Source organism: Meles meles, chromosome 7 (genome assembly GCF_922984935.1).
Source record: "Meles meles chromosome 7, mMelMel3.1 paternal haplotype, whole genome shotgun sequence".
NCBI lineage: Eukaryota > Metazoa > Chordata > Mammalia > Carnivora > Mustelidae > Meles > Meles meles.
This window is the reverse complement of record NC_060072.1, coordinates 84513757-84533615: the sequence shown is the minus strand read 5'-3', so window position 1 is coordinate 84533615 and position 19859 is coordinate 84513757. Positions and strand designations below refer to the sequence as shown.

General features: G+C 37.8%; 1 protein-coding gene across 2 annotated transcripts in view; it reads left to right on the top strand.

The window, feature by feature from the left end:
* SLC38A4 (solute carrier family 38 member 4) overlaps positions 1-19859 on the top strand; it is a 56176-nt gene that overhangs the window by 20129 nt on the left and 16188 nt on the right. Inside the window, exons 1-6 of one of the 2 annotated variants that reach the window (XM_046012189.1) lie at positions 673-754; positions 9653-9882; positions 13564-13654; positions 14153-14268; positions 17015-17088; positions 17559-17651. In XM_046012189.1, the coding sequence (XP_045868145.1) occupies positions 9764-9882; positions 13564-13654; positions 14153-14268; positions 17015-17088; positions 17559-17651 (493 nt within the window). In that variant the 5' untranslated portion in view covers positions 673-754; positions 9653-9763. Of the gene's footprint in view, positions 1-672; positions 755-9652; positions 9883-13563; positions 13655-14152; positions 14269-17014; positions 17089-17558; positions 17652-19859 lie in introns of those variants that run through there. The other variant, XM_046012190.1, reaches the window with a different exon arrangement.

The following is a 19859-nucleotide window of genomic DNA, read 5'->3' as shown; positions in this document are numbered from 1 at the left end:
TTTGGAAAGCCACTTAGATTTCTTTGAAAAGTACGAAATGTTCATTAAGAAATTCTTTAAAAACTCCAAACAGCGTTTTGCTTACTCAGCACCGTGCCTTTGGAATGGTAAGAGTGGTGGGTAGAACCGACGATTTTCAGTCTTGCAGTGCCTTGAGGAGCTGGTGCCATTTGTAAGTGTCTGTCATCCTATAAAATTACCTCTGAATAAGCCAGCAATTCAAAGAAAAATAACTCTTCTCCTCTATAATTAATATTTTCTATGTATTCTTATTATAATTCCATTAAACCATTTGACTCCATAGCTATCATTGTTATTGTATTATTATACTTTGCCTTCAGTTCATAAATCTAGAAATGTTAATTTTCTAAAAGTTTTATCAACCAACCTGTAACATCTTGATACAGAATGATACCAATCAAGATTAAACTTTCAGTAAGTGAGTATTTTGCTGTATAAAAGCCAAAATTCTAAAAACAAATAGAAATTGGTGTAACTGATGTTTAATCCACATGTACAACAGTAAACTGAGTTAGCTTCTCTTTTTTTGTTTTTTGAAGAGCTGACGCAAGTTGGACAGAGGGAGGTGTTGGGGCGAGGTCTTGGTGGTGTGATTGGCTTGTCTCATTCACGCCCACTGGTCTTTAAATCATTGTCTAGATCCCCAAAGGTTCATATAAGTCAACACTGTTACAGGGATTTGCCATTCCAAACAATTCCAGAAAGATTGAACAGGACTGGATAAATAATTAAGGTAAAACTCTTTTTACATGAATAGTTACAGAGTTAAAATGATGCTTCTTTCTTCTTTTTATGGTGTAGAGTATTTATTTTTTACAGGTTAAATATTTGAAATTTTTTCCCATTTTAAAAAAGGTAACTTCAGTATAATGTCAGACATTGAAATTATTTACCTAGGTCTTAATTGCAGCTTTCTTTTGCAGATAATTTTAGGTTTGGGCATAAAATTAAGACAGTTGATAATAGAAAAGGGAAATATAGCAAAAAGAAAAAGGTAGATAACAAGTATTTAGTTATTTACATCTCCTGATTAATCACTATTAATCACTGAGTAAAGAGTGGACATAATTTGTCTTAAAAAATATGTAAGGTCTTGGAAGTACATTCTCAATACTATAAAGATTTTTTTAATCTTGAAAACAAAAACACCCACAAAAACTAACCAAAGGAGGAATATCCCATGACTGCAGCAGATATGGATGGCTAAGAGTTTGGGCTCCACCATTATCAAATGAAAAAGAAAAGAGTTGTGACTTGCTTTGTTATCTTACATGTCCCTTTTAATGAAGCAGTATTTTTAGAGTAAACTTACTAGAAGAAACCAGGAAATTGAAGAGAATAAAAACATAGCTTTAGATTTGGAAGGATTAAAATCAGTTATCTAAAAATAGAGCTGTACTCCTCAAATTTATCAATTAGATGGAAGAGAATTCTTGGTGGTTTTGAATATCCCCATATTTTGGGTATTTTACAGAGTGTATAGTTATGGTTTAACTAAATGCCCAGCTGATAGCAAAGAGTGCTTCCTAACTCAGTGAAAAAAATATTTAGACAGGATATATTTCACAGTCATGGACAGTTGGATGGAAGTTTGATTTTTGAAACACTAAAGAAATGCAGGTGTGTTTTCTAGAAAAGACTACTGTATAGTCTACAGGCCAAGATCTTCCAATTCTTCAGATTTATATGTAGGTAATGTTTTAGAGTTTTCTTGAACGTCTTTTATTTTCCTACTCTTAAGATGTATGTCAGCAAGATTTAAGTACTGAGAAGTATAGTTTTGAGGACTAAACTTTTGAGTTTTCTATAACTATGTTATACTGGACGCTTTGTAGGTTATTAAAGTTCTTATTTTTAATATATGAGTTACTTTAGAGAAAATAAAATGATTTATTTAAAAAAAAGTACCTCTAGAGGTGGCCCCATATCTATTATACAAAATGTAGACATTTTAGAATTTACTGCATCCACAATTCAGGTTCTTAAATACCATGCTTTAATACATGAAGCACGAAGAGTTCACTATGATAATACCATACATGGTATATATATTTCTGCATTTCTAGAAACTACTGATTGGGAAAATAGGAACTGAAATTTATGCACAAATTTAAGATATTTCTTAAATATTTGTTTAAGATGACTAGAGAATCTAGGTTGCTTTCTAAAAACAGAGCTAGAGATATTATTTTGCTTATATTTTATTTTAGCCTTTATATTATATTTTATTATCTCTTAGCCTTTATACCTCATCCAGTGGCTGCTGGAACTCTTATATTAGCAAGCATTTAACATTCTTAGCAAAAGGAAAAGTTCTCAACGTAGTGTTATTTCTTTTAACTCTTCTGGTTCTCCTACATATTATTTCTAAGCTATGTCTGAGTAGAGGAAAGGAATGGAAACGCTAGAAGAGTAGTCCCAGCAATAGGAAGTAGTCAAGTAAATACAGTTTTGCTGTCATTAGCAGTTTCTTTTCTAAGCTGTATCTCAGACTGAATGATACTGAATGTTTTTATGGAAGCTAATTTCTGTGAAAAATCATGCCACAAACTAACAAGACATCTGACTCTCAATATGCAACTAGAATGGCATTGTTGGGGAAATTGTTCAAAAGAATTTAATATAAAAGTGATACTAGATTGACTTCATTGTTAAAGTTGTATTCATTTACCTAAGGTACATTTAGGATGTGGATTTAAGTCAGTTCCTCGGATGCAAAGATCATTTAGCTTTTAGAAGTCGTATGACCAACTACTTCCCACTTGCTCAACCAGAAGGTAAATGACATGGGAGACAATCTGCTCACTAAGGCTAGATTTCAGAGTAGATTCATCAGAAATAGGTAGGCATGAAAGACGAGACAGACTGGGATGGTGAGAAATGCCCTGCCAATGTCAGCTTCCTCTTCACATTTGCTTATCAGGTAAAATAAATGTTTGCAGTCACTAGGGAAGGTCATAACTTTTGCCTCTTGACTCAAGGACAGCTTTGCTTTCCAGATTTGAGGTCTTTCTTTGAAGTTGAACTACCTAAGTAAAATAGAAGTCTGCTTTGCTGAGAATCTCCCATGCTATGTTTCTTGAGTAACTATTCAAAGAACAAGACACAATTTTTAATAACTGGAATTTGGCTACACATTAGGACATTTAGATAGCTCTTAATAAATATGAAGAAACAAAGCCTTCTGACAGTAAGAGTATTCTAAATACCTTTGTTTCAAGTTCTGATTTTTTATTTTCATGAATAAGTGAATTGAAGCAACAGTGCGGATGACCAGAGCAGTGAAGAACTCTTTGTATCACACAGAAACTTCACTTCATTGAAAAGCTAAACTACAGAAAATTCTGTTGGACCAAATTTGCTTTTTCTTTTAGAGTAACTTTGAACATTCTTTGTGGAGCAAAGCTGTTCTTTCTTCTGGTAGCCAGAGGGAAACACTTCCATTTCACTTTGAAATATTAACTTTTTAAGGTTTAACAAGAATGCATTCTTGTATCTATAAAGGAGACCATATAGAGATGCAATGGTCTTAGTAGAATATGACATCAGGCACTGTGCCACTGTGCTGGGAACATATAGGATCTACAAACCCAGCACTCTTCCCACCTTCATGAAGCTCTCTGCCTAGTAGAAGAGACAGGTATTTATCAAATAATCACATAATTTAAAACAGAAATGTAAAGTGTGAAAAGGATGTGAAGGAGAGGAGAATATGGTACCAGAGCATATATGGGGGATCTAGTTTGGTTGGGGGTCTTTCTGACCATTTGACATTTAAAGATTTTCAGGGCCCTTTTTTTAACTTTGGGAGACACTTGGGCGCCTGGGTGACTCAGTGGGTTAAAGCCTCTGCCTTCGGCTCAGGTCATGATCCCAGGGGCCTGGGATCTAGCCCTGTGTCAGCTCTATGCTCAGCAGGGAGCCTGCTTCCTCCTCTCTCTCTCTCTGCCTGCCGCTCTGCCTACTTGTGATCTGTCTGTCAAATAAATAAATAAAATCTTTAATTTAAAAAAATGTGGAGAATAACCTTCCAGGCAGAGAGAACAGCATGTTACAATGTCCCTAGGTGGCAAGGAGAAATGAAAACAGCTCAGGGTATCCAGTGAATGAGGGAAGGTATGGTTCAATATGGGCCCAAAGAGCTGTGTTTGGGGGTTAAAGTATGTAGAGACAGATAGAGCCTTAGAACATACTAGGAACTTGGACTTTGTTCTAAAAAGTGATGAAAAAAAATCATTTCAGGGCCTTTAGCAGATAGTCCTTTGGAATAACATTGGTCATGGAGAGAGTAGTGAATGAATTATTTTTAAACATTGAAAGAAAGATTGATAGGACTTGATGACAGATTGGATGTGGGTAGGGAGATTCAGGATTGAGAATGAGAGGTGTCAATATCTATAGCCAGACTCCTCCCATGAGCAATTGGGTTAATGAAGTGCTGTCTACAGAGATGGAGAGCAGTAGAAGAATCTCTGCCTATGAAAATTTTATTCTCTCATAATGTTACATATCACATATATTACACGTAATACATTTTTTCAATTGAGGTGTATGCCAACATCATTCTTCCTAACCTACCCATGCAAAGATTCATTGATTATTCATTAAGTAGTTATTTAGAGAGAAAAAGTAAGTAAACTGTAAATTATGTTATAATAGAATAGTTTGTTTTTTCTACCTAACAGTTCGTCTGGTGCAGGGATTTTGCCTTTTTCTTTTTTAAAAGATTTTATTTTATTTATTTTATTTATTTTATTTATTATTTATTTATCAGAGAGAGTGTAGGAGCAGGGGTGGGGCCAGAGGGAGAGAGAGGGAGAGAATCTCAAGCAAACTCCATGCTGAGAACAGAGTCCTACCTGGGGCTTAGTCCCACCATCCTGAGATCATGACCTGAGCTGAAACAAAGAGTGAGATGCTGAACCGACTGAGCCACCTGGTGCCCCATGGGATTCTGTCTTACTCATGCTTTATCTTTCATAGTTTCTGGTTCATACTCCATTTTCAATATTTGTTGAATGAATAAATGCCGTCTGTAAAATACTTCCACCCTGAGGTGTAATCATGTTAATAAATTTTAAAATTATGATATGGTCTAATGTTTCAAGATATGTACTTTATGCTGAAGGCAAAAGGTGCAGAATGTCTAGTTGCTCATAGTGTTCTAATTCTTTTTCAATTTTGTTTTAACTGTTGTTTCCTTAAAATAGGTCAATAATAGAATCTTCAGAGCTAAAGATACAAGCTATGAAAATGTGTTCCAGCTTTTATGAGAAGATGTCCTTGCCCAGGGCTAAAATTAGGATTTGGGGCCAAGATCTTAAATCACTGTTTCATATTTCATGGGCTATGTCATGTCATAGTCAAAAGAGAATGTAATGTTTTATACCATCATATAAATGCCATGAGATTATGTCTCACTTTCCTTATTTGGGAAGAGTACTTACCTTGCTTACATTTTTTGCGAGTTTTGAGAATTGTGAAGTCCTCTTTTATAAAAATTATAGATATGCTATAAAATACTATGTATGTTTACACACAGATTTAGACAGCAATTAAATTCTGATTATTAAAAGAAAGAAGGTTGTTGGGGGGGCTGCTGTGTGGCTCAGTCAGTTAATCATCTGACTTCAGCTCAGGTCTTGATTTTGGGGTCCTGAGACCAGCCCCACATTGGGCTCCCTGTTCAGTGGGGAGTCTGCTTCTCCCTCTTCCTCTGCTCCTCCCCACTGCTTGTGCTGTCTCTCTTTCTCTCTCTCAAATAAATAAACAAAATCTTAAAAATAGACATATATTTAAAAAAGATTGCCCAACTTTACAAAAGGCACTCAGGACTCCACAGCAGACAAAGAGGGGTTACAAGCAGGAATGGAAGCTCCACCCAAGAAGAAAATACGTGACAGCATTTTTGCTCCCATAGAAACCTGTCCAAGGGGCACCTGGATGGCTCAGTTCTTAAGTGTCTGCCTACGGCTCAGGGTTCTGGGATTGAGCCCAACATCAGGCTCCCTGCTCAGCGGGAAGCCTGCTTCTCCCTTTCCCACTCGCTCTGCTTGTATTTTGCCTCCAGCTGTCTCTCTCTCTCTCTCTCTCTCTGCCAAATACAAAAATAAAATCTTAAAAGAAAGAAAGAAAGAAAGATGCAAGAAAGAAAGAAAGAAAGAAAGAAAGAAAGAAAGAAAGAAAGAAAGAAGGAAAGGAAGCGGTCCAAGAGCACCTGCTGCATCCGGAAGTGTCATTCTCCAGGATGCTCCACACATAGACACTTACAGAGAAGCCACTTCTGGGACCTACAGGAGAGCAACCCATTACTGAAATGGGGCTATAAGATTGAAGAGAAACCCTGAGTACTACCTGTCTCAGTGAACCACAATACTCTTCATTCATAAAGATGAACAGACAATTTAGGATCACTAAGAATTTAAGGAAAACCTGAGAGCAAGAGAGGGACCAAGATGAACAAACAGAATTAATCCCAGAAAAAAGACATAATTTAGGGAACAAAAGGAGCTTCTGAAAACTTCCAGTCAATGTCCTTAGAAAGATTTGAGAAAACACTGCCACCATAAAACAAACAAAAAAGGTAGGATGAAAAAAGAAGAAGATGAAGACCAAATTATTACAAATTAAAAACATGATGGTGAGAAATAATTAGTGGACAGGGTGAAAAATAAAATAGATAGAGCTTAAAGTAAACAGTGTTATATAATGGAATAGTATTCTGCCATAAAAAAGAGGGAAATCTTGCCATTTGCAGTGACATGGATGGAGCTACAAGAGTATTCTGCCAAATGAGATAAGTCAGTCCAAGAAGGACACATATCATATGATTTCATTCATTGTGGAATTTAAGAAAGAAAACAACAAGAAAAGTGGGATAACAGGAGGGAGAGGCAAACCAAGAAACAGACTCTCAACTATAGAGAACAAACTGGTGGTTATGGAAGGGAGGATGGGGGAAGTAGGGGATGCGGATGAAGGAGAACCATTGTCCTGAAGACCACTGGGTGATCTATAGAAGTGCTGAATCACTATATTATACACCTGAAAGTAATATTATGCTGTATGTTATCTCACTGGAATTTAAATAAAAACTTAAAAAACAAAGTAAACTGCGTTTTTCTACTCTACTCATTACTTCGTCAAACAAAGTTTAAAGGCAAAGTAAATTTATCCAACATGAAACAACACAGAAATTTTGTTTACACACATGGACACATTGTGTGAAAAGAGTTATTTGAGGTGGATTTCAGCATGATGCAAAATGAATGGAAGAAAGAAGATGGAATGGCGTTCAGAAGACATTGGCAGCTGAGTGAGACCCAGAGGATGGAGAAGGAAATCATTCAGAAAGTAAAAGGATGGGACATTCACTTGCAAAATTTTACTAACAGAGGACTTCCAAATCATTTATTATGTATTTATTATCATTTATTATCCCTTGGCTCTTTGGAACATTCCATTCACACAATCATTATGTTGTCAATGCTGATTGTGGAATTTTAGCGTTCAGAAACAACCTACAGAAAATAGTGAGAGATTTCATTGTTTTACAGAATAGTAGGAAAGTATTTATGAAACTCAACATTGTATAAGTCTTTCATTAATTAAAACAATTAGGAGCTTGTGAGAAGGACAGATAGAAGGAAGTATGCTAATTTCCTCACCTGTCATATGTACAAGTCTAGAATTGATAAACCATGTCAGAGAGGTTTTAGTGAATAATTTAAATTTATAATAACTAACTTTAAATAAGGAGCTAAAATAGAAATGATCATTCAGAGCTCCTCCTCTTAGGGGAAATTGGTCTGTGTGATGGATAGGAGAAACTTCTTTACTCATTTAATGTAAGTTTCTATTTTTTCTTTAATCACATGCTTATCTTCTATCCCCTCTGTTGGCTTTTATATTTTTTCTCTTTATCTTTATCATATTAATGAGTATATTCATTTTTATTCCTTCTGCTTGTAATACTATGTGCTTTTTTAAAAAGATCCTGGGAGCTACTATCTTTTTTTGGTTCTGGACAGTTTTCTGCCATTATGTCTTTTTATTTTGCTTTTCCCTGGCCTCATACTTTTCTCATAATAGGAGGTCAAGTGGGGTATATTAGACTTCTTATTCTTGCTTCCCCTACCATGTCCCTTAACTTCATATTTGTCTTCTTAACCTATTTGTGATATAATTTGAGTCATTTCCATGGATCTATCTTTCAGTTTCATGACTCTCCCTTCAGCTAAGTTCTCTTTATTTTGATGACTATATTTTTTTTTTGTTAGAATTCCTTTTTCTGGCTCAAACCAGCCTGATCATCTTTCACAATGTTCTTATTTTACGGATGTTATTTCTTATTTTGAATCTTCCTATTAGTTTTCATTATATAGGTTTTTTTTTCAAAGATTTTATTTATTTATTTGACAGTGAGAGAGAGAGAGAGAGATCACAAGTAGGCAGAGAGGCAGGCAGAGAGAAAGAGAGAGGGAAGCAGGCTCCCTGCCAAGCAGAGAGCCCCATGTGGGACTCGATCCCAGGACCCTGAGATCATGACCTGAGTCGAAGGCAGCGGCTTAACCCACTGAGCCACCCAGGCGCCCCTCATTATATAGTTTTAAAGTCCCTTTTAGATTGCTTTGCTAGCTCCGGTTATTCCAGTATGAATCTTCTTTCTCACGCTTTCTGATGCTCACCCTGAGTTTCCGTGTATGTTCTGTGGCTGTTGTACTTTGGGGTTGTGAACTCGGCAGGCAATGTGAGTTGCCTGCCCCAGATGTGCTGCCCAGGTGCCAGATTGCAGAGGTGGGCTCCTCGCTCAGTGGGGAGTCTGCTTCTCCCTCTGCCCCTCCCCCTACTTGTGCTCTTTCTCCTTCACTCTCTGTGCATGCTCTCTCTCTCTCTTGCAAAAATAAATAAATAAAATCTTAATTTAAAAAAAGTTAACTTGTGCTGGGATCCAATGAATTAAAGGCAGAACAGAACCTAAAAGCTGAGTCTCTTTGCTGTTAAAATGCATTTTAATTTTATATGGACGGTGACAGATACTTATTCAGAGAGAAACCTGTACTTCCTTCTGGTACATTCTTAGCTTTGGCTTCCTGATCCAAGTGCCTGGAAAGCAGCTCCCTTAGTGTTCTTACCCTGTGTTGCATGTTATCAGACATTCTGGTGATGGGAATTCTCTCATACCCAATTAGCAAATTCGCGCGGTAATTTTCTTATCTTACTGCTAGCAGAGACACTGTTAGATTCTGCCTTGTCAGGTCTTTGTCAACAATTTACTTTCGTCTTCTTTTCTTTTAGGCAATTTGCTTACAAACAGGAAAGCTTCTTGAAGCTGGATACCAGCTCTTACTGTTTTTTCTTCCCACAGCGACTAGCAAAGCACCTGCCATGTTCACCTACACAGGCTCTCTGTAAACATCCGCTGATGTAGCAATTTATTCAATGACTTTCCTTCTTTGATTTTCTGTTTTTATATTCGGTAAAGGAAACTTGCCGGACATAAATTCATAGGACATTTTCAGGAGTGTACTTTCTTTCTGTGTTTCTCTAGAGATTCTACGCAAAGTAGGTGATTCATAGTCATTTATCGAATTTAAAGAAAATCATGATTTACATCATGTTCTGCTTGCAGATCAGAGTGTTCTGAACACCAGCCTAAAGTGGAAGAGCCTGAGGCTGAAGGTGCAGTGTACTGTTTACACTGAAGGAGCCGGTGTGTGGCCGAGAGACGCTGGCAGCTCAGATGGACCCCATGGAGCTGAGAAATGTCAACACTGAGCCGGAGGACGAGAGCATCAGTGGAGAAAGTGCTCAAGATAGCTACACCGGGATGGGAAATTTAGACAAGGCAGCGATGAGCAGGTATGGGATTAAAAATGACCAGGTCCCATGGGAAAATGTCAGGCTTACAGATGTGCACAACAAGGTTTTTGTCAGGAGGAACTGGATGCATTACCTAATTGCAAGATAACCATAACATTGATGTTCACACATCAACTCTCTGATCCTGAAGTTCATTATTTATCATTACTGTATGTCACTCTGATTTAGACTGTGTGTGACTAATTTAGAATTGAGGTTACAGTGTTCTTGTCCCCACTAATATAGAACGTTTGAAGTTATCTTAACCTATCACTCCTTTCACCTTTTGGACTATTGTCCTCTTCCTTTGACTGCCTCCTCAGTGTTGCAGCATCTCCAGAATTCTGTAGGGAGTCTTTGGTCACTAAAAGGGACCTGTGAGCAAGTTCATTGACAACTGTCATGGTTCCACTCACTGAGTGTGCACCATGTCTTCAGCCTGTTAGAATTCTCGGCTTCATTTCAGGTCACTCTATCCAACTGTCTACCGCATATCTCTGCAGGGTGCCTCGTGTATCTGAATTGCCTCATTTATAAAGTTGAACTTGTGATATCTAATATTGAACTCCTATATTTCTCTTCAAAATCTCCTCCTCCTCCTCCAGTAATTGTCATTATGGTGAAAGTCGCCACTGTCCTATACAACTCAGTCAGTAGACCCTGACTATCAACCTCGAATCGTCCTTTCCCCCAACCACACATCCAGTGTGTTTGATTATATCTGGTTGGTTCTATTTCTTTAATGTTTCAAATCCTCCCTCTTCTCTGTACCCATTCTGCTGCCATCTTACTCTAGGATCGCGTCATCTGTCACCTATAAAACTTCTATTTTGTCTCCCTCTCTTACATTTTGCTCACCTTCAATTGCTCTTCACATCCCTGCAAAAGTAATCTTTTACAATTGCAAAGTGACTTGGGTTCCATCCCTTAGTAAAGATTCCCCATTAATAAGACAAAGATTGGGCCCTACATTGCTTGGCATGTAAGGCCCTTCATGACCTATCCCTGACCTGGCTCTCCTGTCCATCTCTTGCTCTGCTCCCTTTTTGTAGGAAAACCTTGCTGGGCCACTCCCAGCTCCCTGCACCTTCACTCATCCTGCTCCATCCATCTGGAATGCCATATTTTTGTGTCACCCACCCACCTTCCCCTTTCTCTATTGATACCATTCATCCTCCAATATAGCTCAAAAGTGGAACTCCTATAGAGCCTTCCCTCGGGTAGAAGTGACCACCGCTTCCCTTGTGTGCCCTCTCTCCTTCATCATTCCACTACAACAGGCTACTGGCTTCTGTGGACCCAGCACATAGCATACTGCCTGGAACAAAGTAGGTGCACAACAGCCATTTGATAAAGGAAATTAATTTCTCGCAAAATGGTGTATAACACAAAAGATGCATGACTTCGGACATTTAAAAGGAAATGTTTGACCAGCTCTAGGCCTGAAGTAGAGAATATGACCCTCAAACAAGGACATCTCATTTCATTTCACAACATTCAGGAAAGACCATCAGGAGGAAGCCCTGTTCTTCCTCCACGGAACCCATACAGCTGGTTTGTAAGCCGGTGGACTAGAGAGATGACGGAGAAGTAACTCGTGGCATTTTCTTGGTTGAGCCACTCTTGAGAAGATACAGGGTGGCAGAACTCAGGGCTTTGGGATCTGCAGAGTGGTTGCCTGAGTTGCAAGAAGATATTTATCTTCTCGTGAACTTCAGTGAAAAATGCAGAACCTACTTGCCAATGGACCAACTCTGGGGGCTCTTGTTCTGAAGAAGGAGGCCCAGAGATATGAACCCTGCAGAGGTGACCGAGCAGAGGGGGCATCATCCTGAGAACAGTCCTACAGAGTCATTCAATTTTGGACCTCTAAAAGCCACAGTGGAAAGATGGCAATGCTTTTATTAAGCTTTGTACAATGTGTTCTGGACTACTTACAGTGACTTAGCTTTTAACTCCTGACTCAGACCCAGGTCATCAATTTGCAATTTTATACTCACTTTAAGAAGATGGGTTTTGCTTATGTTTGGCTGGGATTGATCCCTTCAATGTAAATTGTTGGGAAATTAAACATAATTCATTTATTTGGAATCATTATACTTATGTTCTCAATACATGCTGGATTTGGTATCAAAACATTTAAGACATTCAAAACATTTCTCATATATTTTATCCAATCTTGTCATGTTTTCTGATTGTAATTCATCTCATGCCAAAATAAAAACATGTGAATGCCTCAAGAGAGAAAAATCTATTTACTTCCACACTTTAAATTTTAAAAACTACTCACGGACTAACGGATAATTTATTGACTGAGGTAAAAAAAAAAAAAAAAAATAGAATGTTGGCATTCCAGAGTTTAAATCCAGATGACACGTTTGCTTTCTAATCCTTAGGCCTGTTTTGGCTCCATTTCATCTTATTTTGTCTGTTTCCAAATACGAAGATTATGTACCAATCTCCATATAGCAAGTCTATTAACTACAGATTATTAGAATAAAGCACCAAAAGGGAACAGGGAGTAAGGGGGTTCATGCAGGGATGGAAAAAAACGCCAACGGACATAATGCTTTCTAAGAGAAAGAGGAGAATGCTGGGAGATGTTCCTAATTTATACCCAGTGAATATCTAGGAAAGCACATCAAACTTAGTAACTTTGTCTGCTGGTTCTACCTGTACTTGACATTCTTCTCCTTTACTCTCCCAAAGTAACCCTGTTATCTCTCTTTCTCACAAGATATTTTTAAGATTAGCTTCTGTTATAAAGGGTAATTTGTACAAATCTCCTATAATTACTAGTCAAGTCTTTTGGACATGTGGTTGGACTAGATTTGTCTCCTCAAACCCCTGGCATATGACCCCAGGATCTGTACAGGACAGCTGTATGTGGAGACCAGCCTCTGTCCAAGTAGACCACAATCACAGTGTTCATAAATGGTGATGGTGGAAAGCCCTGCTTCCTTCCAAGTATATCTTCAGAGTCAGGAAAATCTGTGCACTCACACACAAAAACAACCAAACACGACACAGAGCTAACATTGAACTACATTCCAGCAAGGAATATGTGATTACACAGGTGGGGCCAAGAAAAGAGGAAAACACCCGCTATGGAGTCCTGCCTGGGACTGCAGGGTGCCATGGAAGACCCTAGACTTGGAGCTCAGTGGGTGTGGCCATGTTATTTCCATTTTCTGAGGCAGGGTCACCTCATCTGTAGAGCAGGGACATGAAAGTTCCTCTCGTAGAGACATTTGAACATTCAATGAGATGAGGATCCCATGCCTAGGCACTTAATATTTATTGAATTAATACAATCGTCTGATTTTGGTGTGGTAGTCGTGGAGAAAACTCAGTCACTGCTCTATACTTTCTCTTTGGGAGGGCTCAAAATGAAAACAAAATTAGCTGTAACTATTCTTTTCTTTTCTTTTTTTTGCACAGTTCATGTGGGAAGAAAAAATGTGTTTTAAAAAATTATTTTCTTCCTTCATAACTTCTCTCCTTCCTAAAGTCTATTCAGGAATGGAACCCAGCTCTTTTCTGCAAGGAAAAAAAAATTTTTTTAAAGTGCTTTGTTTTTCCTGCCAGATTCAGTGACTTAGATCACCTGAAACATAACTATAATTCAGAGCATTTACTTAGATGTTTTTCCTTCATTTTCTTTTTTGTATGTGCATCCAGTCAATTTACTAATGAAGATGCTGAAAGTCAGAAATTCCTGACGAATGGATTTTTAGGGGAAAAGAAGCTGGCCAATTATGATGATGAACATGTAAGTGAATCTCTGCTTTGGGGCAGTAAACAGTACTCGAGGGTGCCTGATACCTAGGTCTCTGTGGGAAAACAATGTGACTGAAATTTTCCAAGCCTTGATCAGCACATTCTCTGTTTATTCAGGCCCTTACTGGAATAAGGACTTGTTTTTCCTGTTCACCATATGGCTACATAAATCATTTATGAAATTCATTTGTTTTTTGGAGAAATCATTCTAACCCAAATGTAATCTGCAATCAGACATGCTTTCCCTTCTTTACGTTACCCAACCGGTATTTTCTATTTTTTTCCCCAAGACCCCTGCTGAAACCAAGCATTCCTTTGAAAATTATATGCTTTTATGGAAGCAAAAGCTTTTATTCATTGTGATTTTTATCTTACTCTCATTTTTAAACCATAAGCTCTTCCAGTAAAGATAACGTGAGAATAAGGATAATTTGAAAAGGGTTCATCCTTTGGCAAATATTTGCTTAAAATACATGCTTTTTTCTTGAAGCATCCTGGAACCACCTCCTTTGGAATGTCTTCATTCAACCTGAGTAATGCCATCATGGGCAGTGGAATCTTGGGCCTCTCCTATGCCATGGCCAACACGGGGATCATACTTTTTGTGTAAGTATATCTGGTTCAAAGCCCATGTATGCCTTGTGTTTTTTTAATTGATGATCTCAAGTTTGATCTTTGTGAACAGGAATGATCTGAGAAAGTATTAACATATTCTCTGGTTTCTAGATAAAACAACAACCTGAGGACTAATCAGAGCAGACTAATCATGGTGCTCGTTCAACCAGCTGCCCCTAACCACCTCGTAGAAAATATATGTGCTCAACCACCCAAAGTACTGGTGCAGCCCTGCCAGTTGAAAGGAAGCATTTTACAAAGTGATTCTCTGTAAAAAGACCTTTCCCAGAAGCAGATCCAACTGTATCACACTGTGAGGGAAAAGATCCCATCCCAAACCAGGCTTACAGAGTACTGCATGCCCTCGTCCCATCTTGTGCCCCATCCCCAACACCCCGTAGGTGCCTGATACAATGAGCACACTGGCTTTCTCTCCATCCCAGAAGGTTCCGTATTCCCCTCTCACCACAGGGCCTTTGCACATGGTCCTAGAATTCTTTTTCCTTTCTTATTCATCTAGTTGACTTCTCATAGCACAGCTCACTCTCACCCAAGTTATGCCATTGTTGACCTCCATGACTGGGACAAATACTTATTATACACACCCCACAATTTTAATTCTTTAGTGCAGTTGTTCGATTTATTTGGTTAGTATCTCTCTCCCTCGCTGGACTATACTATCCAGGGGATTGAGCCCCTATCTGTTTTCACTCACCACATGTCTGTATCCCCGAGACCTAGTACAGTGCCTGGGACAGAAATATTTACAGACTGGCCCGAGTTTATCCCTAAACCTAGGTACTTGGTCAAATGCTGCCTAAGGGGAGCAGCATCATGACCTGGGGGATGGATACCACATTGTCTATGACAAATAGCCACAGATGTTCATGTGCATTACATACAGCCTGGTATTTTCTAAGACACAGTTGGCAGCCATGGAATTCTTCACAGGAATACAGTCTAATATTAGGCAACTGTGTGAATGCAGATCACCATCCCTAATGCAATGTTAGAGCGTTAAATAGCTGTCTAAGAATGCAATGCTTATGTTATAAATATATACCATTTATGTTTTGAGCATCACTTATGATTAGATAATCACACAGCTATTTGAGGGCTAAGGATCAAGCAGAACTATAAATATTTATATTATGTTACTGCTCTGATCTGTTTTGGGTATAATATTTGTTAGCTGGGTAGATTTTTATATCAATGTCATGTTTGAAACAAAGTCATTGTTTTAATCCTCTGAATCTTAATGGCTTGCTTAGAGATGTATTCATACACACAGTTGTATACTTTGTCATAGGCCCTATCTCTAAGACAGACTTCCTTCTCCTTATTCATTATACATACCATCACAATTAGGCAGTTATCATCGATGACTGGGGAATAGAAATAAGAGACTCTTCCCCTGACCCTAGGCCTAGGGCCATAAGATGATTTTCATGGGAGGACAGTATTCCACTTTTAAAACCAAGGCCCTCATTTCAGGCCTAAACATTTAACAGATTAAACTGTCCAGAGCAATTACGCTGTTGGATATTGGAAGGTGTACATCCAAGGAGCACAGATTGAATTTGGTTATCCCCCTTAATTCACGGCAAGTGACACAGGATTTCATTGGTTTTACTTTTGGTATTCCCTGCCAAAGGAAGTATGGTTTTAGAACACAGGGAATGCTCATTATTTTTCCAGGAAACAAAATTCTGTAATCCAAATCTAATCTTAGGTGAGTTCACAGGTGTATGGAAACATACATAAGTAAGTCATTGATTAGACAGTTCTGATAAATGTATTTTGTGGAAAATAAGAGCACAAGATAGCTAGTGTAGTTATAAAAATGTGTAACTCGTGGCCCAAATGTACATTTGCAACATTGACTTCATCAGGAATTACCAAAGAATTAGATCAATTGTGGGGAAAATGTTTAATGTGTTCTGGTTATGTAAAACAAAGAATAAGGGGTTTTCTGGTTTGGGTTTTTTTTTATAATGTCAGGTAAATTTAGTATTATTCCTTTGTTTATTATATAGATGCTTTTATCTGTGCTCTTGTTTTTGCTCTCCAATTCTTGTTTTTGGAGAAACAATGATCACTATATGCATAAGTAATTCATACATGCCTGTGGACATGTAGAGGGTCCTGACCCAGAAATGATTCTTTCTGACCACAACACAAAAATACATTTTTCTGAGCCCTATCCTTCCCTTTCTCTGTTTGCTCTGTTATACAGGCAACTGCCTGACCCTCTGGCTCACACAGTATCTTATGGTCTCATGTGCAGGATCAGTAGTAATACAGGTTAGACTCTGCATGCTCTGGCTTCTGTATTTCTAGATTTTACATTAAGGGTTAGCCAGCTTGTCAAATAACCCTTCAATTATAAATGTTGCTGAGAATAGCACACAAATATGATGGACATATATTCATAAGCTGAACATGTAGATAGAGTATTTGCTAATTCTCCTATACATTTAGCATCTGAGTTATGAACCAGATTCTACTAGTGGGTAACAATAAAAAAAAAAAGAAGAAGAAATGCGAGGAACTTCCGGTGGTATGTTTTAGCACATAAAATAGAGCAACTTCCAAAGAATTTCTCAGCTTCCCCAAAATCCACATACTTTTGGAAAGTTAATGGCTGAAAGGACCAGTGTGATAATTTATGATATTATCTAACATTGAGTGTGTCTTATTATAGAAATTTACTGTCTACTCTCTGTTCCCTTCCCAGAATCATGCTGCTTGCTGTAGCAATATTATCACTCTACTCAGTTCACCTTTTATTAAAGACCGCCAAGGAAGGAGGTATGCTACTCCTCAAGTCCAAGATGTTCTACTTTGAACCTTGTTGAAGGCTAATTCAGTCTATTGCTCTCTAACTATAGGAGGATTTTAGTCAATTTCACATTTCATTTTCTTCTGACCCCAATGACATGGCTTCTCAATGTTTTTAGTAATTTGGGGCAGCTAAGAGAAGTGAAAGGCAACTGGCTGAGGTTCAAGCCAAATAGGAAAAAGGAGTCTTGATGTATGACAGAAATAACAGTTCTGACTCGCTGCACAGAGCTAAGATGAATGAAGCCATTGCTTCTCGTGTGCAGAACATTTAACATGTTTTGTATTGGCTTCTAAGATTGCATCTTTGGGGTTTATAATTTCTATGTGGTGTTTATGTACACCTTTGAGACTCCAGTGTACAATTATAGAAATAGTTTAGTCATTAAAACAATACTTTTAAAAGGTTGTTTTTTTGTTTCTTTTACTTTATATTATAGGGTCTTTAATTTACGAAAAACTAGGGGAAAAGGCATTTGGATGGCCGGGGAAAATTGGAGCTTTTGTTTCCATTACAATGCAGAACCTTGGAGGTAAGGGCATATAATGTTACTACTACTTAACTTTCTAAAGAATGTTCAATAAACCAGAAAACTCTTATGTCAATGAACAAGCACTTTAAATACAGAAAAACAACTTTTTATATTCAGAAATTTTAAAAATAAGGATTCTTAAGTAGATGTGCTGTCCTTCTTTAATTAAAAATAACAATATCTAAGGAAATATTATATAGGATCCCACTAAATGAATTCTAGAAGTAAAATAGAAAGTAAAAGCTTTCTTGATTTCAAAGGCTATTATGGCTTTCATTTAAATATACAAGATTAAAGCGTTAGTGCTTATTTCTGTCATTGCCAGAACAGTTGATGTTTCATACATATTACTGAGTCTATTTCATAAACCTTACAATTAAGTATCTGAGAGGCACAGCCAAATATGAGGGGTCCTTGAGGCAGTCTGCACAGAGCCAGCCTACTGGAGTGTGTCCCGAGAAGTTGTGCGAAAGGAAAAATCTGGCTAGGTAGACATCAGGAGCATTATATTAAAACCACAAGTTCCTTGGTTCTACAAATTCTTATAATACCAGAGTAGAACCTAGGAATATGTATTTTTAATAGTGTTCCAGGTCATATGTTTGCCCATCAGCTTCACTAGCCCTATGGAGTCTTTGACCCTCGGAAGGCATCCAGACCCTTGATTCCTATGTCCTACTACCTACGTCCTCTTAGATGACCTGGAATCTAGCATCACACAGTGCTGCTTATTTCCTCACTTCCTCTCCAGTCCCCATACCTGCCATTTTATTCTTTTCTTCTTTCTTTCCTCAATGAACAATACCAGCAGCATCCAGTTTCTTGAGCCAAACATCATAGGTGTCATCCTATAACCTCTCCCTCCCTCCTTAAACCTGAACATCCAATCAAATACCAGCTCCTGTCCATTGTGGTTTTTTACCTGCCTTGAGATGTTCTCTCCTTCCAGCTCTCCATCACAGTTCAGGTGGTCACTGTTTCTGCTCAGACTTGCAGTAACCTTCTAACTGGGCTTCCTACCTTGAGTTTCTCCTGCTCCTATCTCCGATTTATCTTCTAAGTTCACTTTCTCAGATGCAAATCTAATCTTGCTTTTCACATGCATAAAATTCTTCAGCATGACCTTGTTATTTTCAGGATAAAACTTAAACTCCTTAGCCCATCACATAAGGGTCTTCATCTTTCTTCTGCCTACCTTTCGGATACATTTCCTACCACCCCCACACCTACCTAGCTAGCTAGCTATCTTCTATATGTCCTGTCGTACCATAACAAGCATATTCAGTTCCCCTACTCTTGGAGTCCCCCAGCCCAAATACCCCCCCCACACACATGTTCTTTCTGTTTGCTCCCATAACCCATTGCTTCTCTAGACTAGTACATACTAGTCCCTCCGGGTTCCCTTGGCCCTGTTTGTATGTATCAGACATGACACTGATTTTTTCAAATATTTTAAAGCACTTGAGTAGAGAATAGACTTTGGGAGTTCGGTGCACCTAAATTTGAGTCTGTTTCTGTCACTGTCTGTGACTTTACTTGTCTGATTTTTCCATCTGTGAAAATGAGAGTAATATTTCATCTCACAAGGTCATTGTGAGGGTGAAACCAGATAACATATGGCCCATAATAAGGGTTCAGTACATCCTTTCCTCCCTCGTTCTCGGATTCAATGTCTCTGGAGCCTTCCTGATTATTTTTTAAATGGGCATTTTTATGATTATAAGACAAATATATGCTAATTGTGAAAAACTAAAACATTACATAAATATATTAATTATAAAGAAATGTTTATATAAATCACTCTTAGAAATAACTACTCCAAGGTTTTCCTCTACGCAAAATTTAATAAATATATTGTTACTGATAAAATTAGATCATCTTATAATACTGATTTGAAGCTTCCTTTCTTTACTTGACAATATGCCTTGAATGTATTTGCATGTTATTCTTTTAAAAGGCTTTTGAATTTTCCATTGTGCAAATGTATCATAATGGGCTTACTGAATCCCTTATTGATGTTGGATTGTTTCCAATTTTTCACTATGACAAATAATTGCTGCAATAAATAAATTTGCACAGAGGTCTTGCAAGGAGGTGACCCTTCTTAAATAAAATCATTGGAGTTATCTAGGATTTCTGGAATAAGGCAATTCTCTTAATAAGTTTTATCCAACTAAACCTGCTCCTACTAATGTATGGTTGGTAAGC